Genomic DNA, 24,417 nt, shown 5'->3' with positions numbered 1-24,417 from the left:
TTTTGTATTTTTTAGTAGAGACGGGGTTTCACCGTGTTAGCCAGGATGGTCTCGATCTCCTGACCTCGTGATCTGCCCGTCTCAGCCTCCCAAAGTGCTGGGATTACAGGCTTGAGCCACCGCGCCCGGCCCACTAATTTCCTTTGAATCTGACTAAAAAGTTTTTAAAATTTTACTCTGAAAAGCTCCAAGCACACATAGAAGAGAAGAATCTAATAAACTCCAATGTACTCTCATGATTTCAACATTTTCAACATTTACCATTCTTCCATTCTTGTTTCATCTATTGTTCTGCATTTTTTGGAGTATTTTAAACAAATTCTGCCATTACATTTTGCCAGTAAATATTTTTAGGCATATCTATAACAGATAATAACCTTTCTCTTAACATAACTATAATGCCATCACCACAACCAACAAAATTAAAAATTACTTAACTTCATTTAACCCAATCTGTTCATTTCTCCTAATTATCTCAAAAATGTCTAAGAGAAAAAAGTTTTAAATGAAAAGCAGTATCTTATAATTTTCAAACTGTGCCATTAGTTTAAAAAATTGGTGAGTTTTCTATTTTATGTTTCATAAACCTACTGATGGTTCAATAATGAATTCTAATTAGGTATTCCATAGGCAAATAAAGTTAGGAATTGTTACTCTGAATGTATCTCCATCTCAAGATTACAAGAGTACAATCATCACTTTCCCTTCCCAATATATTCCAACTCCTCTCCTATATTTAAGACTTCAGTGAATAACAAGATGTCCACCTGAGCTGCAAACGTGGGTCATCCTTGACAACCCCATCTTCCTCAAACCTTCCCATTCAATTGTCCTAAGAATTCTAATAGCTCTTGAATCTTCCTTTTTCTTTCCATTCCCACTGGTCCAGGCCTTCAATGGTTGGTTTTCACCGGATTATTGCAACTTTTTTATAATTGGTCTCTCTCTGTCCAATCTTATTATTTTCCATAATACTTCCAGGATATTTTTATTATGCTTAGTTGATCATATTATACTTCTGCATGAAAACCCTCCATGATTCTTAATGATCTACTTTCCTTGTCATGACCCTTAATGACCTGAAGTCTACTTACCTATTTCTATACGTCCTTTCAGGTGAAATCTTGCTCCTCTCAGGAAGGCTTCCTTGAACTCAGAGTTGAGATTAATTGCCTCTTCAGTACGTTTCCAAAGCACCCTGTGTTGGCCATTATTACCGTTTTAATTGTATTATTCTCTTCCACTTATCCGTCTGTTTCATAGTCACCTCATTTCTACTGCAAGGACCTTACGGGAGGGTGTACTCTCTCTCTCTATGTATAGTGGATAGTAGATAAATATATATAGTGGATATATATAGAGTGGTTATATATAGTGGATATGTACATAGTGGATAGTGGATATATATATAGTGGATATATATATATATGTATCTATATCCACCAACAAGCCCATCAACAAGTGACCTTTCACTCGATGAACAAATGGGCTACCAGTCTCTGAAGGTGCTGAACTGAGAATGGAAGAGCCTGCAGGTGATGGTGATGGATTGTCCCTTCTAACACGGATGTTTCAAAGGTAAATCTTATCATCTTATCAGGCTTATCTATGAGCCATTCTCTTTTTTTTCTTTTTTTTTCTTTTGAGACAGAGTCTCACTCTTTTGTCCAGGCTGGAGTGCAGTGGTGCAATCTCTGCTCACTGCAACCTCTGCCTCCCAGGTTCAAGTGATTCTCCTCCTGCCTCAGCTCTGGAGTATCTGGGACTACAGGCGTGTGCCACCACGCCCAGCTAATTTTTTTTAATTTTTAGTAGAGATGGGGTTTCACCGTGTTAGCCAGGATAATCTTGATCTCCTGACCTCGTGATCCACCTGACTCGGCCTCCCTAAGTGCTTTGATTACAGGCATGAGCGACCGCACCCAGTTTCTATGAGCCATTCTACACCTCCACAGCCTTCCCTATGTACTCTACTACCCTTCCAATTCATTCTAGGTCCTTCCCAAGCTCCTTGCCAACTACCGTTTTCTTCCTACTCCCTGCCACCTCCTGTTTGAGAGAGCAAACCTAGCCATCCAGCTCCCACATTTATTCTTATTTCTACCTCAGTGTATTTCTCCATACCCATATTCATCCTTCCCTTTTAGTGACATGACTATGATGTAGCAATTTTTACAACTACTCTACAAGGTTATAATGTATTATCCCCATTATATAAACAAGAAAACTGCGACTCAGAAAGGTTCATTTATTTAGCAAATATTTATTGGCCACCTTCTATGTGTCTAGCAGTATGCTGTGTAACAGATACCTGCCATCATCACACTTAAAGTCTAATGAAAATAAACAGACATTAAACAAGTAAACATACAAATCTATAAACTAAAAGTTCCACACACACACACAAAAACCTCTTAGAATTGATAAATTCAGTAAAGTTGCAGGATACAAAATTATTATATAAAAATTAATGATGCTTCTGGATACAAACAGTAAACTAGTGAAAAAAGAAATCAAAGAAAGTAATCCCATTTACAATAGCTACAACACTCCTCCCCCACCAAAAAAAAAAAAACACAAAATAAAATATCTAGACTAAACCAAGGAGGTGAAAGATCTCTACAAGGAAAACTATGAGACATTGAGGAAACAAACTGAAGAGGTCACAAAAAAAATGGAAAGACATCCTATGTCTTTGGAAGAATTTGTATTGTGAAAATGGCTGTACTATTGAAATCAATCTACAGATTTGTTGCAATTCCTACCAAAATACAAAGACATTCTTTGCAGAAAGAGAAAAAACAAACTTAAAATTAATATGGAACCACAGAAGACACAAATAGTCAAGGTAATCCTGAACAAAAAGAACAAAGCTATAGGCATCACACCAACCGACTTCAAAATAAATTACAAAGCTACAGTAACTAAAAGAGCATGGTACTGGCATAAAAACAGATACACAGACCAACAGAACCAAATAAAGAACCCAGAAATAATAGATCCACATCTTAACAGCCAACTGATTTTCAACAAAGGTACCAAGATATTCAATGGGAAAAGGACACACTCTTCATTAAATGGTGCTGGGAAAACTGAGTAACAATATGCAGAAAAATACAACTAGACCCCTATCTCTCATCAAATACAAAATTAAATCAAAATGGATTAAAATTAAATGTAAGACCTGAAACTATAAAATTACTGCAAGAAAATACTGGGGAAATGCTCAAGACTTTGAGCAAACATTTTTTGGTTAAGGACTTCAAAAGGACAGGCAAGAAAGCAAAAATAGACAAACGGAATTACATCAAGCTAAAAGGCTTCTGCCACAGCAAAGGAAACAATCAACAGAGTGAAGAGACAACCTTCAGAATGGGAAAAAATATGTGCAAACTATCCATTTGATAAGAGATTAATAACCAGAATATTTATCAACAGAGTGAAGAGACAACCTTCAGAATGGGAAAAAAATATGTGTAAACTATCCATCTGATAAGGGATTAATAACCACAATATATATAAGGAACTCAAACTCAACAGCAAAAATCCTCCAGATAATCCTCTATTTGAAAATGGGCAAAGATCTGAATAGACCTTTCTCAAAAGACATACAAATGGCCAACAGGCATATGAAAAAATTGTCAACATCACTATCATCAGGGAAATGCAACTCAAAACCACAATGAGATATCATCTGAATCTACTTAAATTGGCTATTATCAAAAAGACACAGATGAGATACTGATGAGGATGCAGAGAAAGGGGAATGTTCATATACTGATGGTAGAAATGTAAATTGACATAGCCACTATGGAAAACAGCATAAAGATTACTCAAACAACTAAAAATAGATCTACTATATGATTCAGCAATCCCACTGCTGGGTATATATCCAAAAGAAAGGAAATCAGTATATCAAGAGATGTGTACATGTCCATGTTTATTGCAGCACTACCCACAGTAGCCAAGACATGGAATCAGTCTAAGAGTCTATCAAGAAAAGACTGGATAAAGAAAATGTGGTGTATGTATATATATATACAATGGATACTATTCAACCATAAAAGAGAATGAAATCCTGTCATTTCCAGCAACATGGATGGAACTGGAAGTCATTATGTTAATGAAATAAGTCAGGTACAGAAAGAAAAATATCACATGTTTTCATACGTGGGAGCTAAAAATGTTGATCTTACGGAGGTAGAGGGTAGAATGATGGTTACCAGAGGCTGGGAAAGGGTGGAGGTGGAGGAGGGATGAAGAGAGATTCATTAATGGTTATAAAAATATAGTTAAAATGAAGGAAATAATTCTATAGTGTTTGATAGCACAGCTGGGTGACTACAGTTAACATTAATTTACTGTATATTTTAAAATAGCTAGAAGAGTAGATGTGAAATGCTCCCAACAGAAGGAAATAATAAATGTTTGAGGTGATGGATATCCTAATTGTCCTGATTTGATCATTACACATCATATGCATGTATCAAAATATCACATGTATGTACAAATTATTGTACCTAAATATGTACAATTATCATGTATCAATAAAAAATTTCTAAAAGAAAAAGAATTCAGAGGTCCATAAACTTGGATGGAATGAAAAAAGTCAACTTTATTTTCAAAAAACTCTCATTGAAATTTAATTTTATGAATGTAGAAAATAAATCTTTGCAGTACCAGCCAGCAGCTGTAACACTGTCATCAATAGAAAACACCATCAATTAATATTTTCATATCACATTATAGTTGTTACAGACATCTTAAAATATCACTTACGGGAGTTGTTAAACTTACCAATAAATCATGCTTTTTAATGTATTAATAAAGAAACACTGTATTGTATTAATACAGAAACACATACTACTAGATCACACATTTCTTTAAATATAGTAGTGCCCCCCACATAGAACCAAATGTAATTACATAGTTTCTCCTATCCATAGATATACCTATGATAAAGTTTAATTTATAAATTAGGCACAGGAAGAGATTAACAACAATAGGAAAATTATACTGTAATAAAAATTATGTGAATATGGTCTTTCTGTCTCATACACAAAGTATCTTATTGTACTTATTTTCAGACAAGGTTGACTTTGGGTAACTGAAATCACAGAAAGTGAAACTGCAGTTAAGCGGGGACCACTGTATTTTGATAACTGTAGTTTATATTTTATTTTATGCATTTACAAATATCATCAGACAAGATCCAAAGGCTTCACCAAACTGCCAAAAAAGCTAATGGCACATAAAAAGCTTAAGGAGTCCTGATTTAATCAGTCATTCAATAAACATGAAATCCTTCCTCGAACCATCTCCTGTTCTAGCTTCCTCACATTACATTGCTCTGCTTCTTCTTCGTTGAGATCTTCCACTGGTTCCACTTCCTATTCTTGCTCCCTGTATGAAGATGTAACCCAAAGCTCAATCCTTCACCCTAAATTGTTTTTATACCCGCTCCTTTACAAATATCGGCTACCTTCATGGCTTTTTCAAACATCACCTCAAAGGTGACTCTCAAATCTACTTTTCCTAATCTTTTTTTATCTAACTTCAATCTTGGATCTTAAACTCCCTGCTGTGCCTCGTAAACAGAATAATATACCACCCAGAGTCAGCTGGGTTCAAATCCCAGTTCTGCTACTTACTAAAAGTGTGACCTTAGGTAAATACTATCTGCTATGGTTTGAATCTCCCCTCCAAAACTCTTGTTGAAATTAACTGCCATTTTGACAGTTTTAAGTGAGACCTTTAAGAGCTAATTAGGTCATGAGGGCTCTGCTCTCATGAATAGATTAATGCTACTAATGTAGGTATGGGTTCCCATTTAAAAGGGTACATTCTGAGGCCAGGCATGGTGGTTCATGCCTGTAATCCCAGCACTTTGGGAGGCGGAGGCAGGTGGATCACGGGGTCAGGAGATCGAGACCATCCTGGCTAACACAGTGAAACCCAGTCTCTACTAAAAATACAAAAAATTAGCCAGGCGTGGTGGTGGGCGCCTGTAGTCCCAGCTACTCAGGAGGCTGAGGCAGGAGAATGGTGTGAACTCGGGAGGCGGAGCTTGCAGTGAGCCGAGATCATGCCACTGCACACTGTACTGCAGCCTGGGCAACAGAGCGAGACTCTGTCTCAAAAAATAAAATAAAAAGTAAAATAATATAACAAACAAACAAAGGATACATTCTGGTCCCTATTCTCTCTCCATCTCATGTGCTTGTTTGCCCTTCTGCCATGGGATGATGCAGCACAAGGCTCTCACCAGGTGCCAATGCCATGCTCTTGGACTTCCAAGCATCTGGAACTGAGCCAAATAAACTACTGTTTATGAATTACCCAGTCTGTGAGTATTCTGTGATAGCATCAGAAAATAGACTGACCCGTCCTTTGCTTCTGTTGTTTCACTTGAAAACTGAGGGTGATAATATTAGTATTGACTTTACAGGGTTTTAAGGATTAAAAGAGTTAATACATGTAAAGTAGTCATCGCAGTACCCGACACATTTTAACTACTCAATAAATGTTTTGTATCACCAATCACATCTCCTTCCGACCCCCTGACATTTGATGTTTATTAACATGGACAGTGCCAGCCACTGGAAGACAGAGTTTCTATCTAACAACGTAACTCTGATCAAGTCATTACTCAAAAAATTTCAGTGGTTCCCCACTGGTTCCAAACTTAACAGCACCGGAAACCTTCCATAATGTGTTCTCCAATATAAATTTACCTCCCATTTTCTCTTCTCCTGTTCTACTTCTTGTAGCTTATGTTCTGGCCAGATTGGACTAGACTACTCTCTGTGCCAATAACCTGTGCTGTTCTACTTCTGTCTTTCCTCACCTAATTCTGATGTCTCAGATATGTCTGAAGGCAATAATTTTGTCTATGATTATTCCCCTATACACGGCACCCCATAAAACATACACATTTCAGTCTTACCTAAGTCACATACCTGCTTACATATCAATTCACCTCAATATTTGCTCAACTTGTGAGAAGCTAATATTGGCCAGATACTGTGCTAGAACCTGGGGATATTAAAAAAAAAAAGCAAAGCAAGGAAAAGAATACATCACGGCTCTGCTCTCAAAATCAAGGCCTAGTACTGGAGAGAAACATGTAATCACATAAATGCCATTCACTGTGGAAAGTAAAATCTTAAGGGTAAGGGACACCAAAGAATGAGCAGTCAGCTCAACTTCAATGATAACATTAAGCTTTTCAGAGATGTTATTTAGGCTTACATAGGTTGGGGAAAAGCCTACTCCATAAAGAAAGTGCACATGTGTAAAACACAGAGGCATGAAACAAAATGATGCGTCTGGGAAACAGTTCAATACAGCTGGAATATAGGGCCCAAGAGGAAGTGGTTAGACATGAGGCTGGAAAGCTAGGCAGACTGTTCTGGCAAACATAGGAATTTGGACTTCATCACATAGCCAATAAGGAATTAACATAGTTTAAAAGAGAGCTATGGCCAGGGCTATATTTTGGAAAGCTTTCTCCTGGCAGTATTGTGGCCGAGGCAGAAAGTCTGAAGCAGCACCGTCCAATAGAACTTCTTGCAATGAGGCTGGGCGCAGTGGCTCACACCTGTAATCCCAGCACTTTGGGAGGCCGAGGTGGGCAGATCACCAGGTCAGGAATTCGAGACTAGCCTGGCCAACATGGTAAAACCCCGTCTCTACTAAAAATACAGACATTAGCTGGGTGTGCTGGCAGGCGCCTGTAAGCCCAGCTACTTGGGAGGTTGAGGCAGAATTGCTTGAACCCGGGAGGCAGAAGTTGTAGTAAGCCAAGACCGCGCCACTGCACTCCATCCTGGGCGACAGAGCAAGACTCCGACTCCGTATCAGGAAAAAAAAAAAAAAACTTCTTGCAATGACCAAATGTTTAATAATCTGTGCTTTCCCATATGACAGCCACTACTCACATGTGGCAATTGAGAACTTAAAATGTGGCTAGTATATATATAGAGACACTAAATTTAAAATTGTATTAATTTAAATCCAAATAGCCATGTATCTAGGAAATAATTTAGGAGACTGTTGGTACAGCTCAGGTGATAGAACTAGGACAGAAGGGTGAGTTGATGCATAGTTAAGAGGCAAAATTATGAGTCTGTAAGGGTGTGAGAAAAGGAAATCAACAACAGGCTCCCAGTTTACAGGCTTTGGGGTTAAATAGCCGCCATTACTCAGGGTAACAGAAGAGAAAGAGCAGGTCTAGAGTGTATAGAGTCTGCATCAATTTTGAACATATTGGTGTCTGAGAGTTATCCAAGCGGGAATATTTAGTAGGAAGTTTAGCTTAAAGAGCTGCGTGAACTAAAGATTCAGACTTGAGAGGCTTTGAGCCATGGAGTCAGATTACCTAGAGAAGTTGAACAGAATTAGAAGCAAACAAGAATCACGGCAAACATCAACACATAAAAAGGGGCTAAGGAAGAAAAATCCACTGAGACTGGAGAGGAATAGTTAGACAAATAGAAAAAGAAACAAGTGAGAGTGGTCATAGAAGTCAAGGGTAGAGAGAATGTCAGGAAGGAAACACGATCAAATGTCTAATGCCTCAGAGGTCAAATAAGGTGAGAACTGTAAAGTGCTTCCTGACTTTGCCACTTAGGAGGTTCTTGTTGACATCTGCCAGAAAAGTTTTGGTGGTAGCAGCCTGACGGGTGGCTTGAGGAGTGGGGATGGGGAGAGAGAGGGTGACAAAGAATTGAGATAGTAAGGATAATTTCAATTTCAGGTCTTGGCTGTGCAAGGGAGCTGAGAGAAATGAGTCTCTGAGGGCATGACATTGAGAGGGTTGTTCTCTTTTTGTCAGCGGGGAAACCAAGAGAAAAGTTAAAAAGGTCAAAGGGCGGAGAAAGGAAGAGAGCCTCCGGGTAACAGAGAAGGTTGACCAGGTCAATAGTAAAGGATTTCCTTAAACCGAAGGGAGGACCTCTAGTGAAATGGTAAAGGAATACACACTTGACCCAGTTTGCAGGTGGGAAATGCGAAGCCAGGAGTTCTGCAAGTTGGCTTTTCTGTTCTGTGAGGTGCCATCTGTCGGTGAGGAGAGATTAGGGTCTGCAGCGTGAAAATCTAGACCGTACTCTGGGTAATCAAGGGAGAAGTTATCGGCTAATGGCAAATTAAAGGCTTACTTTTTAGCTGGCAACTGAATCACTATAAAATTTTATGTTAGTAATTCCAAAATTTTGGAGGGACTCACTCAAGATTGAGAGTAGAGGTCGTAACTTTAAGAGTATAAGAGGTTTAAACGGTCCACTACGAGATAGAGAAGGAAAAGTGATCAGCTGGTAAATATCGTACAAGATAGAGCAGTCCAGGGACTCACAGGTCTCACTAAAGTCTAGCGTAGGTTCATGGCACGGAGGGATTGTAAGGCTGCCTAAGACTAAAGCCGAATACGAAGTCCATGTCTGCGGTCCGCACCTCATCTCTCCGCGCCGCAGGCGCGCCGAGGGCGAGAAACGCCCTCTCCAGCGGTCGCACCACACCGACACCAGGAAAGGGGCCCCTCTCTGCAGACCCTCATATTTCCAGGTCCAGGCCCCATTCTCCTCCGCTGACAACAGCTTCCTGGCGCGCGCTTCCACTAGTTTCAGGCCAAGACCAGCCAAGCTGCACCTTACACCCACCTAGAAGGAAACAAGCCTGGTCGCCCGCGGCTACCCAGCTAGGCCGCGGGTAGTGGGGGAGCGGGCGCTGAGGCAGGAGGTCGGCGCCAGGGTGCCGGCTCCCACCCCACCAAATGCGCGCGCTCCGAGCCCCGCCGCCGGAGCTGCGATTCCGGCCCGGACGCCTGCGCACTACGGCTCTCCCCGCCGCCTCTGGCACTCCTTTCCCCTCCCCCAGTCAGGGCGCACCCTTGCGCCTGCGCTGTGCGTGTTCCTGGTCTGCGGCAGCCATGCTGAACCCGTATGGAGAGGCGAGTGGGGGGGATAGAGTCGAGGACTGCGGGATAGGAAGCTGGGGATATGGACAAGCAGCAGCATTATAGCGCTCTGGGTTTCGGGACATAGGCCTGGGCCATGCGGCCCCGTTGGCCCCTTGCGCGACCCCCAGGAACGTTCGGAAAACTGGTCCTCGTGGCTTGGAAGGGGGGGCAGCGGGCACGTGACCCCCGTCAGCCAATCTGGGCGCTGCTGACGTGGCCGCGCGGCCCCGGTGCTCTCCCCACCCCCCAGCCCGTTCGGAAAGGGAGGGGCTGGGGGCTACGCCCCCTCCCCCAACACGGCTTCGTTTTCCGGGGGGGGGTTGACACCCCGGATTACATACCCCGTACCAAGCCGAGGGCAACTTTGGAGGCCCCCGGAAGGCTTTAGGATCCAGGTGAGAAGGGGCCCTTGTGGGGCGGAGATGTTGTCAGTCAAGTGCTTAGCCAATGGTGGGGAGTCCGGGAGGGGGATTCTTGGGGTTCAGAAAAGAATGCTGAGAGTGGGAAGATTTGTCTTTCAAACCTTTTACAGCCAATGGGAGCGTAGAGGGGGGCGAGCAGGAGAGGGCCACTGGGGGGGGATGGGAATGGCCAGCCTCATGCCTCCATACCAATTGGAGGGCAAAGGGGTTAGGGGGCGGTGTGGCCCCCCCCATTCCATTCGTCCCCTGGGGGTACAGCAGCCGGGAGCCAGGTGAGAAGGGATCCGTCGGCGGCCGAGGGAGGGGTGACCTGGCGGTGGGCTGAGGAGTGGTGGCTGTGGCCCCTACCCGTGGATGTGAATGCTTTAGGAGTTGGCCACCCAGGCTGTGAACTGAGGTTGTTCCCAGGCGCCAACTTCTTTTCTCCCCAGAGCCTCTGGAGGGAGCATTGCTGTGCGCCCTTTGTGTTCGCGGTAGGGGAGCTCTAGTCGTCACACTGCAGGCTGGAGGTTACGCTTCGAGTCGCTCACCGAATTTGTGTGCATTCACGTGGACACGGCCTGTGGGGCCTTTTGCCCCTGTAGGATCTTTACTGAGCACGTGTCTACTCCAGGCTGGGGGTCTTACAAGCTGAAAGCTTGAGGTCTGCTTAGGAACAGAAACCAGGCCCAAGGTGGGTGCTGGCAGTAAGGGGGTCTAGAAAGCATGATCTGAGATGCGAGGGAGGCTCGGGACCTGGAATGATTTCACAGCTCCCAAGGTTTCGGGTTTCTCCAGGGTGGCCTCTTCCATCGCCTCCCTCATCCCCTCCCCCAGTCCTGAACAGTTCTCTCCTTGTGTACTGCGGGGGAGGGAACGGAAAGGAGGAAAAGAGTTACTTTCCCAAATTACTGAGTAGCAGTAGCCTCCCTGGTGACTCATGTGGGGGAAGGGAGGATAGAGGATCGGGAGGCAGTGATTTTCCGGAATGCAGGGAATAAACGAGAGCAATGTCTGGCTCCCCTTTTCGTTTCTAAGGCCTGGTGTTTTTCTCCGCCTGCTAAGTTCTTCTTCCACTGCCGGCCCCCTGATGGGCCTCTGTCCTGGCCTGCAGAGCCCCGGTGGAGAAAAGCGGATTTGGGCGGTTGGGCCACTAGGGGGAGGGGAGAAGGCCTCTGCAAAGTTGCTGTGTCATTGCCCTTCCTGCTGCAGCCACCCGGACGGGGCCGCTTGTACTTTTGGGGACCAAGGCCTGATCCCTGGCTGGGGGAAGGGGACTCTGCTCTCCCGATGCTCATTTTCCCCCGCCCTCCCTGGGTTTGCCCTACTAGGGGGGTCAGAAGACAGGAGATTGGCGGCCATTTTAGACGCAGTAACCGAGGTTGGAGCTGAAGAGCTACTGCAGAGGGAGGGAGGGTGGCGTGGTTGCAGCCGAAGGACCTAGGCCCTTACGAGTCCTTCCCGGGGGAGGGGGAATCTTACCGTATATTTGTTCACCTACCCTGATTACTTTTCCCTGATAGGTACACAAGTTTGTTTTCTCCCTGGTAGCGAAGAAAGGGGAAACGGGGAAGGGGACGCCCCGCCAAAGCCCAGGTTTTCTCGGGTGGGGGAAATCCTTTCACTCTCGTAGGGGGGCGGGGACGGCCCCAGAGATACTCTGGAGATCCTGACTTTGGGGTCTGGTTTATTCAGAGTCTGCACCCTTATTTAGATAACCAAGTTATGAGAAAGACTTGAGTAAGTTGGGGGGAGGGGGCGAAACTGAGCTCCCAAAATGGCTCCTGCCCCTCCTCGGAGGCGGACGGCCGGGGGGAGGGGAGGGGAGGAGGGGGAGGGCTAGTCTGAGCCGCAGCCGCCGCCTCCTCCGCTCGCCCTCCTCCCTGGCGCTGACCGATGGACCAGCCGCTCCGTGGGGAGGACTCCGGACCCTGGTGGGGGGGCGGGGGGGTTCTTTCGCCCCCGTGGCGGAGGGCCCCTAAGAGGCGGTTACCCTTAGGGGTGGTGTGGCTTGTGGGGAAAGGTCCGAGCTCGCCTGGAGGGGGAGGGTTTTTGCCCTAAGTCACCCCTCACAGGACTTGTTTTTTTCTGCTCTGAGCCAGACGCCGGAATGGATTTTAAGAGGTGAGGTGGGTTACATTGTATAGGGTAGATGGATGCGTTTGGAGATTTTAAACCACTTCAGGGTTGCCGAGGTTTTTTCGAACTAGCAGAAATGGTAACTGTAGGTGTGTGGGGGGGGATTAGAAAGGTGCTTGGACGTGCAAATTTGGGAGACGTATTCTAGCTTTTGTGGTCTTTGGGACTAAACAGTAAATAATGAGTGTTTTGCTCTTGTCTTCCCATTGTTTAGTTTGGGGGAGGGAGTGGCGTATTTTAAGACTTTGGCAAGCCTGTGTTTTACATTGTGGGGCATGGGAACGTTAGATCCCCTTGTCGCCGTTCTGAAGCCCGTAGCTGTTCGCCATAGAGCAACAGGCCGCGGCTACTAAGATGGCGTCTTCTTCCTCGTTTCAGATTCTTCGCTGCAGCTGCCTTACCGCGGAGAACCACGACCCGCCGGGCGTCTTGCGGCCACACCCCTGGCGGGCCCAGGCAGGCTACGCCCACGCGACCCCTCCCGTTTCCCTGCCGGTCTGGCCAATGGAGGAGCTACGAATGGCACGACCTGCCCGAGCTTGGCAGTCTCCAGTTGTGCTGTGCATGGAAGCCTGGGAAGACTTTGTTGGAAGGGGAGGCGGGGAGAGGGTGCTGGAGGCTCTGGGGCGATGGCTTCCGCACCCCTTCCAACCATCCTCTTTGCCTGGATTCGGCGGACCACAGCTCAGCCAATTGGCTTGGAGATGTGGCGGGTTGCCACTTCCCTGTGGGTCTCTGCGGCACTCTTCTGCCTGGTGACTGACACCTTGGAAATGAAGTTTATGACGTCATCATTGCGGCTGGCCAATAGAAAAAGCTCCCGCGGAGAGGTGTTCCTTCCCCTTCGACTCAGCCTCTTCACCCGCGTGAGCGAGCGCGCGCGCGCGGAGGGGGTGGGGGAAATCTCGAGCGGGGTGGCGCGCATGAGCGGCGAAGCTCCTCCTCCCCGCCTATATATAAAGGGCTGGCGCGGGGCTCGGCGGCGCCATTTCGCGCTGGAGTGGAGCAGCCTCTAGAACGACCTGGAGGATTCTGCCTACCGATACAGAGCCTTTGAGTCGTCCGGGGGCCGCCATTACAATCCACACAGAAAAAATCCATCGCGGCCTGGAAATGGACCTTCGTCCCCGGCTAATGACTGGTCCCAGGCGGACATACAGACCATAAGAAGCCCTGAAGCTCCCCTTTTTCGGGGGCCCCGCCCAAATCGCTCGGAAGGTCTGCCTGCACCCTTCTACTCCGCGCCCTCAAGAGGATTTCAAAGATATGGAGGCGGCGGCTCCCTAAACCACTTTTCGTGTTCATCCGCCTCCATCCGAGATCGAAACGGGACCTCGTCCGCCCCGTAGGCTCCCGACAAGAAGAGGGGATCCCTGCAGACCAACAGCGGGCTATATTGACGACGGTGTCTGAGATCGGGGACCGTCCTTTGAAGAGTCAACCCCTCAGTTGCCCGCCTCAGCGGAGGCCGCCGCCATTTTCTTGCTGTCCGCCGTCTGCAGAGCGCGCCAAGCTGCCTGGAGCTCTCCGAGAGGCCCCAAAGGGACTGCTTTCGTGCCGGTCAGGCAGGGGGTTTGTTGCCTGGAGGCCCAAGAGGAACGGCCTCCCCCGTACTTACCGGGTTATGCTGGACCGGGCGGTGAGGGGAACCGAGGCCACCCGGACTTTCCGCGGCTGAGGGCAGCGCCGGTTCCCTGCGGTGAAGATGCTGCAAAACGTGACTCCTCACAACAAGTACGTTTCCGCGAGCCGCGTGTGGGAAGGGGATGTTGCGGGGCGGCGGCACTGGGGTGTGGGGCGCCGTGTTTCGGGGGAGCACGGAGCGGCCCCGGCGCGCTGCTGTTTGGCGGCGCTGCTGTTGACTCGCCCTCGCGGAGGGCACTGAGCGACGGTTTTGAAACGGTGGTGGCGGCCCGGCTACTGCGCATGGAGGGGAATACAGGTTGTCATTTCATACACTTGATGCCGCCGTGGCCCACTCTTAACCGAGTCAGGCAGAGCTTGTTTGGCGGTGGAGTGTAGTGAGGGTGGACAGCAGGTCTGGCGTTTGGTGGGTCTGGTGTCTAGCGGCGGTTTGTCATAGCTTTTTAGGGGGATTCACGGCCACCTCTAGCGCCCTGTAGGGTTGCCATGGCGATAGAGAGCTTAAGGGACTGGCAACGGGGATTCCCGGAGAAGGGTAAAGGGATCACTCTCCAAGTCTGCGGGTTCTTAACGCCCAGGATATGTCATTAAATCTTTTTTTTTGGGTGGGTGGGTTGTACGTGTTGTTTGTTGGTGGAGGGATTGTTTTTTCCTAACATTTAAGGGTTTCATTCGGAGCAGGAGAGTAGAGCTAAGGTTCCTAGTTCAGCTCTGCGTTGTAAACAATGAGATTGTCATATAATGTCTTAAATTTTAGGTGGTAGGAAATTCATCGGAGGAGCACGAGGGGGACTGTAGATGAACCACTCTTGGCGTTTGGTGTCTGTAGTTGGTGCTATAGTGGGGAACTGGTAGTGGAATCGTATTGTGTAGTGGGTGGGTGGAAGGGGGCTATCACTTGGTGACCTTGACTTGTTTTGTACAGCTTTTTGACTTTCTTGGAGCGAGGAGACTTTCATTTGGTGCGACTAATTTTGGGGACCTGGTAGTTTCGGGCTGTAAAGTCTGACAAATGCTTTCTTGTCTGGATATTTTTTAAGTTGGTATGGTTTTTCCTTTGAGTCCATGTTCTGTTGTGACGTTAACTACCCAGACCTTGTGGAAGATGGTGCTCTCTGTTCTATCTAGGTGGATTATTCGGTGTCTTATCAGCATTTTATGGAATTTTCTATGTCCGTAATTTGTTCTCTTCCTCTTTTCACCAGCGCTCAACCACCATGGCAACCACCAAACCCCCCAGTGAGGAGGAAGCTTGGGGTTTGAGTTTCTTAGCTCCTCCCATCTTGCTTAAGCCCCATCCCCATAGGGCTGTAGTTCTGAGATACTGTGCTCTATCAAAAACAGTTTTGGAGTTTAAAATATGCTAAAGAAGTCATTAGACTTCAGAAGGTGGAATCTAGATAGTATACTAAAAATACTAATAAAGGCGGGGCCAGCAATAAAAGCTCCACAGATTGTTTGGATATTGTTTCTGCTTAAATTACTTGGCATAAGCGTAACCATCTCACTAGGGCCAACATCTGGATTTATCAGACCATTGTGCAAATGCACTTTTTCCTGATTTGCACGATATTGCCCTAATTTTGTTTCCCATCTTTACAGGCTCCCTGGGGAAGGGAATGCAGGGTTACTGGGGCTGGGCCCAGAAGCAGCAGCACCAGGGAAAAGGATTCGAAAACCCTCTCTCTTGTATGAGGGATTTGAGAGCCCCACAATGGCTTCGGTGCCTGCTTTGCAACTGACCCCTGCCAACCCACCACCCCCAGAGGTGTCCAATCCCAAAAAGCCAGGACGAGTTACCAACCAGCTGCAATACCTACACAAGGTAGTGATGAAGGCTCTGTGGAAACATCAGTTCGCATGGCCATTCCGGCAGCCTGTGGATGCTGTCAAACTGGGTCTACCGGTGAGTAGAGACATTGGAGCCTGGGAGGTATGGGATGAGCAAGAATGCGTGTGAATGGGGGTGGTCTGCCTAGTGTAGATGCTGCGGCCCCTAGGGAGTTCCCATATCTCCCCTGTAGGGCAGTTAGCCACCAGATTTCTGGATTCTTGGTCCTTTGTGATTGCTCCGACCGCTTGCTGTAACTATCTTGGCATCTTTCCTTGTGCCCTCCATGTGTCCTTCCTTAACTTTTGTGCCCTGGCTCCATTTTACAGATTCCCACCTCGGGTTGGGAGAGGACCACGGTGGCCAAAATTCTTAGCTTCTTCCTTTCCCTCATGCAGCCCATGGATAGCCAGCCCCAGAGGTAATGTCACAGGATGGGAAAGTTTCCAGAGTGGGTGGGAGGTGGGTGGTTAGAGAAAGGCAGCAGGGGCCTCCCTGTGGGTGTCAAGAATCTTTTTTATTTATTTATTTATTTTGTCCCACAGTTTAACTGGGGCCGCAGTTTAAGTAAATATTTCTTTGATGCTTAGGGGGGGTGTGTGTGTGTGAGAGAGAGAGTCGGGGATCAGTAGTGTCTGTAAGCATTTATTTTTCTACAGTTCTGACCTAACATTTTTCTATTTAGGATTATCACAAAATTATAAAACAGCCTATGGACATGGGTACTATTAAGAGGAGACTTGAAAACAATTATTATTGGGCTGCCTCAGAGTGTATGCAAGATTTTAATACCATGTTCACCAACTGTTACATTTACAACAAGGTGAGTTTTTCTGTGTGTTCATTTAGCAGGTGGGGAGAAACAATGACTTCTATTATTGCTAGATAGTTTGTCTACATAAAGCTTAAATCCTTTGCTAGTGAGGGTGCTACCCGGGTAGTCGGTCTTCAAAACCTGACTCTAGATGGTACTGTTGAACATAGTGATGTGACTTCAGAGCTCCAGTTAAAGGTTATTTAAGTAGAACACTTCGATTTGGGGGGGGCGGGGGGGGGCCCTGTTTCTTAGAAAGCACCAGAGACCTGAGTAGACCAGGGATCTCTTTTCTTTTCAGCTCTCAATCCTTTCTGAACTTTAAAGGACCGTGTAGTTTTTTCTTTCATATTTTGGGAGACACAGTTAAGAGAAAGTGGAAATTAGTAGTGGCCTGGAGTAGGAAATTTTCTTTAAGATTTGATGACAAGGTGACTTGCTGGGGGTATGGTAATGGCCTAGAGTCTGAATGCCTGTGAGAAAGAGGGTGTGTATCTATCTTCTGTTGGCATTTTTTAACTTACTTTATTGCTGTCTGTGTTCTTATAGCCCACTGATGATATTGTCCTAATGGCACAAACGCTGGAAAAGATCTTCCTACAGAAAGTTGCATCAATGCCACAAGAAGAGCAAGAACTGGTGGTGACCATCCCTAAGAACAGCCACAAGAAGGGGGCCAAGCTGGCAGGTAGGAAGAGTAGTAGTTGTGCAAATGGACACCTAAAGATGGGAAAGAGAATCAAACTACACTTGCTTTTTTCCTTTTTCCTAGCGCTCCAGGGCAGTGTTACCAGTGCCCATCAGGTGCCTGCTGTTTCTTCTGTGTCACACACAGCCCTGTATACTCCCCCACCTGAGATACCTACCACTGTCCTCAACATTCCCCACCCATCAGTCATTTCCTCTCCACTTCTCAAGTCCCTGCACTCTGCTGGACCCCCGCTCCTTGCTGTTACTGCAGCTCCTCCAGCCCAGCCCCTTGCCAAGGTATGATCTGTGGATTTCCTCTGGGCAGCAGGGAGGCAAGGGTCTTAAGTAAGGTGGACGTGGAATAATAGGTTCCCTATCTTGTTTGTTTCTGCAGAAAAAAGGCGTAAAGCGGAAAGCAGATACTACCACCCCTACACCTACAGCCATCCTGGCTCCTGGTTCTCCAGCTAGCCCTCCTGGGAGTCTTGAGCCTAAGGCAGCACGGCTTCCCCCTATGCGTAGAGAGAGTGGTCGCCCCATCAAGCCCCCACGCAAAGACTTGCCTGACTCTCAGCAACAACACCAGAGCTCTAAGAAAGGAAAGCTTTCAGAACAATTAAAACATTGCAATGGCATTTTGAAGGAGTTACTCTCTAAGAAGCATGCTGCCTATGCTTGGCCTTTCTATAAACCAGTGGATGCTTCTGCACTTGGCCTGCATGACTACCATGACATCATTAAGCACCCCATGGACCTCAGCACTGTCAAGGTACCCACTGCATGGGGCAGATGGGATGCTTAGGCAGTGATGGGAGCCTAGGTGCAAAACATTAAGTATCCTTATGTGGGCACGCAGCAGTCTTTGGTTCTTGGCAGTTTACTTTCATAAAATGATAGTGGAACAGAAAGAAGGTCTGGTGTTTGAGAATTCATATTTCCTGGAGTTTGAAACAGTAAGGTGGGGTTTCTTTGTCTTGAGAACAATACTGTTTATAATTAAGTACTAATGTTGTGGCAGTGTTGGGTTAAGGAAGTTATGGGGTGGAAAGACAGTCATAGGCCACCTCTCCTCTGTCACTTAGAAATGATTTCTTTTTCTAGACATAAATATCTCTTCAACCCACCCAAATTCCTTTGACTTCAAACTTGAACCCCAGGGCACAGATCCTTAAGGTCATCCCCAGTGTGCTCTCAAGAGAGGGCTCTTCTTGTGGTGTCTGGGGTTGGCAGGGAAAGGTGAGTCTTCCTGCCTGTGCAGCTTCTGATGCTGCCTCCTTCTGCAGCGGAAGATGGAGAACCGTGATTACCGGGATGCACAGGAGTTTGCTGCTGATGTACGGCTTATGTTCTCCAACTGCTATAAGTACAATCCCCCAGATCACGATGTTGTGGCAATGGCACGAAAGCTACAGGTGAGTGGAAAGGTTGGAGTTGAAAAAATAAATGGTATGGGGAGTTATTTTGTCATCTGTGCTGCATAGCCTCAACATGAGGGTCTCACTGTTCTGTACAGTTGTCAATTGGAGCTATATCACTTGGTGGCTGGGTATGCAGGGCACTCACTGTTCATCAGCATAGTTTTGAGTTTGTGCCTCTTTCTAGGATGTATTTGAGTTCCGTTATGCCAAGATGCCAGATGAACCACTGGAACCAGGGCCTTTACCAGTCTCTACTGCCATGCCCCCTGGTTTGGCCAAATCATCTTCAGAGTCCTCCAGTGAGGAAAGTAGCAGTGAGAGCTCCTCTGAGGAAGAGGAGGAGGAGGATGAGGACGATGAGGAGGAAGAAGAGAGTGAAAGCTCAGACTCAGAGGAAGAAAGGGCTCATCGCTTAGCAGAACTACAGGAACAGGTATTTTGTCACTCTTAAAAGTTTTTACTGGGTAAGAGGTTCATGCCCTTTGTCCTAATTTTTTTTGTCTCTTTATCTTTATTGACTTTTTCCACTTCTTGTTTTTTCTGTAGCTTCGGGCAGTACACGAACAACTGGCTGCTCTGTCCCAGGGTCCAATATCTAAGCCCAAGAGGAAAAGAGAGAAAAAAGAGAAAAAGAAGAAACGGAAGGCAGAGAAGCATCGAGGCCGAGCTGGGGCCGATGAAGATGACAAGGGGCCTCGGGCACCCCGCCCACCTCAGCCCAAGAAGTCCAAGAAAGCAAGTGGCAGTGGGGGTGGCAGTGCTGCTTTATGCCCTTCTGGCTTTGGACCTTCTGGAGGAAGTGGCACCAAGTGAGTTAGAGTAGGAAGCAGAGACTAGTTTGGCTATTTCTCTTTCTCCAGGGGATGCCATCTCTATTTGCAAAGATTTTTCTAAATGGCCAGTTAACAGATGCAATAGGCTTTGAGCATTGGTCCCCAACCTTTTTGGCACCAGGGACCAGTTCCATGGAAGACAGATTTTCCACTGAGGGGTTTCGAGGGGATGGTTTTTGGGATGAAACTGTTGCATCTCACATCATTGGGCCATTAGATTCCCATAAGGAGCATGCAGCATAGACACCTACCACATGCAGTTCACAGCTTCATACTCTTACAAGAATCTAATGCTTCTGCTGATCTGACAGGAGGCAGTGATGCCCGCATACCTGCTGTTCACCTCTTATGTGGCCCAGTAACAGGCCACAGACTGGGTACTGGGTACTGGGTTGGGACCCCTGGCTTTGGGAGCCATAGGGTCTTTCACAGCTACTCTGACAGTGAACTCTGAAAGCCATAAACTACAAACAAAGAAAGATGGCTGTGTTCCAGTAAGTTTATTTGCAAAGACAAGTGGCAGATCACATTTGTTCTCTGGGCCATTGTAGTTTGCCTGTTGCTCTAAATCAATGAGTCTAGACTTTTCAGTGGCGTAGCAGTTTTTGGTTTTTTGGTGTGTTTTTGTTGTTTGTTTTAGACTCTAAGCTGGAGTGCAGTGGCGTCATCTCGGCTCACAGCAACCTCCACTTCTTAGGTTCAAGCGATTCTGCCTCCAGCCTCCTGAATAGCTGGGATTACAGGCTTATTTCTGTAGTTTTAGTAGAGATAGGGTTTCGCCACGTTGGGCAGGCTGGTCTTGAACTGACCCCAAGTGATCTGTCCGCCTTGGCCTCCCAAAGGGCTGGGATTACAGATGTGAGGCACTGTACCTGGCCCATGGTGTAGTTTGGTAGTGTTTTAGGGAGCAGAAAGACCCATACCAGTATACCTAAATGGGTGTACCTCGTTTTATTGTGCTTCACTTTATGGAGATGTTTTAGAAATTACAGCCTCTTTTAAATTGAGGATTTGTGACAACCCTGTATGGAGCAAGTCAACAGTTTTTCCAACATGTTTTGTGTCACATTTTAGTAGTAGTTTTCATTAAGGTATGTATGTACATTGTCTTTTTTTTTTTTTTTTTTTTTTTTTTTTTTGAGACAGAGTCTTGCTCTGCCACCCAGGCTGGAGTGCAGTGGCTGGATCTCAGCTCACTGCAAGCTCCGCCTCCCGGCTTTACGCCATTCTCCTGCCTCAGCTTCCCGAGTAGCTGGGACTACAGGCGCCCGCCTCGTCGCCCGGCTAGTTTTTTGTATTTTAAGTAGAGACGGTGTTTCACCATATTAGCCAGGATGGTCTCGATCTCCTGACCTCGTGATCCGCCCGTCTCGGCCTCCCAAAGTGCTGGGATTACAGGCTTGAGCCACCGCGCCCGGCCTATGTACATTGTCTTTTTAAAGACCTAATGCTATTGCCCACTTACAGTCAAGAACATAGTGCAGACAACCAAGTAATGTGACTCAGTTTATTTTGGTACTCACCTTATTGCAATGGTCTGGAACCAAACTCAGAATTTTCTATCTCCAAGAGGGTATGCCTGTATAAAGTTTTGAAAGCCCAAAGTAAATGTAATAAAATGCTTGGCAGGCAAGAGTTCCATAAAATGCTGTTTCACTATACAGTGTCCCAGTACCCCACCTCTGACTTGGCCATTGAATGGAAAAGCAGAAGCTCCACTCTGGGCAGGAAATAGGATCACTGAATTACAACAGTGGGAACATACTAGGAGAGGTTAATGAAGCTTCTTTTGCTGACAACTTTTTTTGCCCGTAGGCTCCCCAAAAAGGCCACAAAGACAGCCCCACCTGCCCTGCCTACAGGTTATGATTCAGAGGAGGAAGAAGAGAGCAGGCCCATGAGTTACGATGAGAAGCGGCAGCTGAGCCTGGACATCAACAAATTACCTGGGGAGAAGCTGGGCCGAGTTGTGCATATAATCCAAGCCAGGGAGCCCTCTTTACGTGATTCAAACCCAGAAGAGATCGAGATTGATTTTGAAACACTCAAGCCATCCACACTTAGAGAGCTTGAGCGCTATGTCCTTTCCTGCCTGCGTAAGAAACCTCGGAAGCCCTACAGTACGTATGAAATGAGGTTCATCTCGTGGTTCTGAGGACAGTTTAGGAAAGATGATGGGGTCTGTTTGCTTTCAGGTTAGCTCCCAGGATAATGGGATGTGTTGGTTGATTCCTCATGTTTAAGAAAGGAACTTGGGAATCTAGGGGCCCATGATAAGATGTTTGGGGCAATCTTAATGTATCCTGATAAATTTCTTTCATTAGCCATTAAGAAGCCTGTGGGAAAGACAAAGGAGGAACTAGCCTTGGAGAAAAAGCGGGAATTAGAAAAGCGGTTACAAGATGTCAGCGGACAGCTCAATTCCACTAAAAAGCCACCCAAGAAAGGTGAGTACATATTTACAGGCCACTACAGATTGACTGCATCCTGCCTTCGTGACTGTCTTTTATTGACAATTGAAGATTCAGACTTGAAAGTCTTTAACTTTCAAATTTGTTCTGCAGTGAGTGAGAAAACAGAGTCATCCTCTGCACAGCAAGTAGCAGTGTCACGCCTTAGCGCTTCCAGCTCCAGCTCGGATTCCAGCTCCTCCTCTTCATCGTCCTCCTCTTCAGACACCAGTGATTCAGACTCAGGCTAAGGGGTCAGGCCAGATGGGGCAGGAAGGCTCCGCAGGACCGGACCCCTAGACCACCCTGCCCCACCTGCCCCTTCCCCCTTTGCTGTGACACTTCTTCATCTCACACACACACCCCCGCCCCCCTCTAGGAGAGCTGGCTCTGCAGTGGGGGAGGGATGCAGGGAGATTTACTGAAGGAGGGACATGGACAAAATAACATTGAATTCCTAGCCCCATTGGGGAGTGATCTCTTGGACACAGAGCCCCCATTCAAAATGGGGCAGGGCAAGGGTGGGAATGTGCAAAGCCCTGATATAGAGTTACCTGAGGCCATAGCTGCCCTATTCACTTCTAAGGGCCCTGTTTTGAAGTTGTTTGTTCTAATTTATTTTAAGCTAGGTAAGGCTGGGGGGAAGGGTGGGGCCATGGTCCCCTCAGCCTCCACGGGGAGGGAAGAAGGGGGAGCTCTTTTTTTACGTTGACTTTTTTTTTTCTACTCTGTTTTCCCTTTTTCCTTCCGCTCCATTTGGGGCCCTGGGGGTTTCAGTCATCTCCCCATTTGGTCCCCTGGACTGTCCTTGTTGATTCTAACTTGTAAATAAAGAAAATATTATTCATGTTTTGAGTTACCTTAATACTTGCTTTTGTAGTGTTTCGAAAGGAACATCATAAGAATTGTCTTGGTAATTTTGAAGAAAATATTCTTGGCAGTGAGAAAAGGCAATAGCTACCCTATAATTGGATTGTTTCAATTTTTAAACCAGTAGGCTTTTGCTGTGTTTTTAATAAATCCATCCGACTTTTGTAAACTGAGTGCTTAGAAGTAATCTTTAGGTCTAGAATTTGCTCATTTAAATGAGAAATAGTTCTGTGGCTCATTCATGCTTTAACCAAGAACTCAAAATTTTGAGGTGGGCTTTAGGTTTTTCCCTGTGGCACTGGATGTGTGAATTTTCTTCTGAGCAGATGTAAAATGTGAGAAAGGGGTGGGAGGTAGCCAAAGGTAAGTACTTCATGCATTGAGTTTATTGCCTTTTAAAAGGCAATTGGGACTACTTCATTGTTAAATTTTGCTGCCATGGTCACACATTGCAAATTTACAGATAGTTTATTAGTTTACTAGGGTATTACAGCAATTAAATGGCAAAACTCCTTTCTGCATACCACCTTGTCTTGCTAAGGGGACGGAAGGGTTGTATGTTAGGGGGTTGGGATGTGTGCATTCTGGAACTCGGGGCTTTACTACTGGAAAAGTGAGACATTTGGCTTAGTATAATATACCATAGTAGGAAACTATTATAGAGATGTGGAAAGTAGAATCAGGAGTGTAGTAAAGCAAATGGTTTATTTTGCTATAAATGGCACCAGAAACATGTAGGGTGGGTTTTGGAAGCAATAAATTTTACTAGTGATTATCAGCCCTCTTTAGAGATTCGGACTAAACTGGGGCTTGAGCAACAATTTTCAAACTCTCAGGAGATGGTAATAAAAAATTAGGTTTGTGAGCCACCTGCTGTTTGCCACAGTTGTAGAGGGGAACAGATCCTTGTTTGGGCTTTTTCACTCACTCGTGTGCACCAATGAAAGTTCTTGAGCTCTGGTCCCCTTTTGAGAAGAACAGATGTTGAGGATTCATAATAGAGACATGTTGGGCAACAGGTGATGAGAAAAATTAAATTTCTGAAAATCGGAGTAAATTTAAGCTAAGTGCATGTCTATGTCAAGGACTACATCTCATTTCAGAGGGAATTTAAGGATTGAATTGGATTAGTTTTGGGACAAAATACAGAATATTTTGTCTGACTGCAGCCTCTTCTGCTCATGTACTTTGTTTTTTTTGTTTTGAGATGGAGTCTTGCACTGTTGCCCAGGTTGGAGTGCAGTGACGCTATCTCAGCTCACTGCAAGCTCTGCCCCCGGGGTTCACACCATTCTGCCTGAGCCTCCCGAGTAGCTGGGACTACAGGCGCCCGCCACCTCGCCCGGCTAGTTTTTTGTGTTTTTTAGTG

The 24,417-nt window shown here is 46.2% G+C and overlaps 2 protein-coding genes across 7 annotated transcripts; one reads left to right on the top strand and one right to left on the bottom strand.

The window, feature by feature from the left end:
• Positions 1-7,852: 7,852 nt before the first annotated feature.
• Positions 7,853-11,172, bottom strand: LOC108512970 (uncharacterized). The gene is made up of 4 exons (XM_017848546.1): positions 11,116-11,172; positions 10,895-11,025; positions 9,888-10,366; positions 7,853-9,659 (listed from the first exon to the last, which is right to left on the bottom strand). Exons 1-4 carry the CDS (start codon positions 11,170-11,172, stop codon positions 9,553-9,555), a joined length of 774 nt encoding a protein of 257 aa, XP_017704035.1. The 3' UTR covers positions 7,853-9,552.
• Positions 9,931-23,027, top strand: BRD2 (bromodomain containing 2). Of its 6 annotated transcripts, XM_017848553.1 has the most exons (14): positions 12,126-12,483; positions 12,877-14,232; positions 15,745-16,048; positions 16,303-16,394; positions 16,659-16,796; positions 17,337-17,475; positions 17,560-17,774; positions 17,872-18,246; positions 18,761-18,889; positions 19,080-19,328; positions 19,442-19,704; positions 21,544-21,848; positions 22,053-22,175; positions 22,293-23,027. In XM_017848553.1, exons 5-14 carry the CDS (start codon positions 16,686-16,688, stop codon positions 22,427-22,429), a joined length of 2,046 nt encoding a protein of 681 aa, XP_017704042.1. In that variant the 5' UTR covers positions 12,126-12,483; positions 12,877-14,232; positions 15,745-16,048; positions 16,303-16,394; positions 16,659-16,685; the 3' UTR covers positions 22,430-23,027. The 6 variants fall into 6 exon arrangements, with proteins under 6 accessions (XP_017704038.1, XP_017704039.1, XP_017704041.1 ...); XM_017848549.1 differs by lacking the exons at positions 12,126-12,483; positions 16,303-16,394 and adding an exon at positions 9,931-10,353 and having other exon boundaries at positions 22,293-23,025; XM_017848550.1 differs by lacking the exons at positions 12,126-12,483; positions 16,303-16,394 and adding an exon at positions 10,470-10,652.
• Positions 23,028-24,417: the final 1,390 nt, after the last annotated feature.

This window comes from Rhinopithecus bieti, unplaced genomic scaffold, assembly GCF_001698545.2.
Source record: "Rhinopithecus bieti isolate Rb0 unplaced genomic scaffold, ASM169854v2 scaffold_31525, whole genome shotgun sequence".
Lineage (NCBI taxonomy): Eukaryota > Metazoa > Chordata > Mammalia > Primates > Cercopithecidae > Rhinopithecus > Rhinopithecus bieti.
Note: the sequence above shows the minus strand (reverse complement) of the source record. Positions and strands in the feature narration are given on the sequence as shown.

Bases quoted from the DNA above. Each gene is read 5' to 3' on its own strand.
- LOC108512970 (XM_017848546.1), bottom strand. From the start codon at position 11,172: ATGGAAGAGGCCACCCTGGAGAAACCCGAAACCTTGGGAGCTGTGAAA. The intron at 11,026-11,115 runs GTCCCGAGCCTC...GTTCCTAAGCAG, and splicing joins GAGCTGTGAAATCATTCCAG to ACCTCAAGCTTTCAGCTTGT. The intron at 9,660-9,887 runs GTGCGCCCTGAC...GTTTCCTTCTAG, and splicing joins CGCACAGCGCAGGCGCAAGG to GTGGGTGTAAGGTGCAGCTT.
- BRD2 (XM_017848550.1), top strand. From the start codon at position 14,204: ATGCTGCAAAACGTGACTCCTCACAACAA. The intron at 14,233-15,744 runs GTACGTTTCCGC...CCATCTTTACAG, and splicing joins AACGTGACTCCTCACAACAA to GCTCCCTGGGGAAGGGAATG. The intron at 22,176-22,292 runs GTGAGTACATAT...TTTGTTCTGCAG, and splicing joins TAAAAAGCCACCCAAGAAAG to TGAGTGAGAAAACAGAGTCA.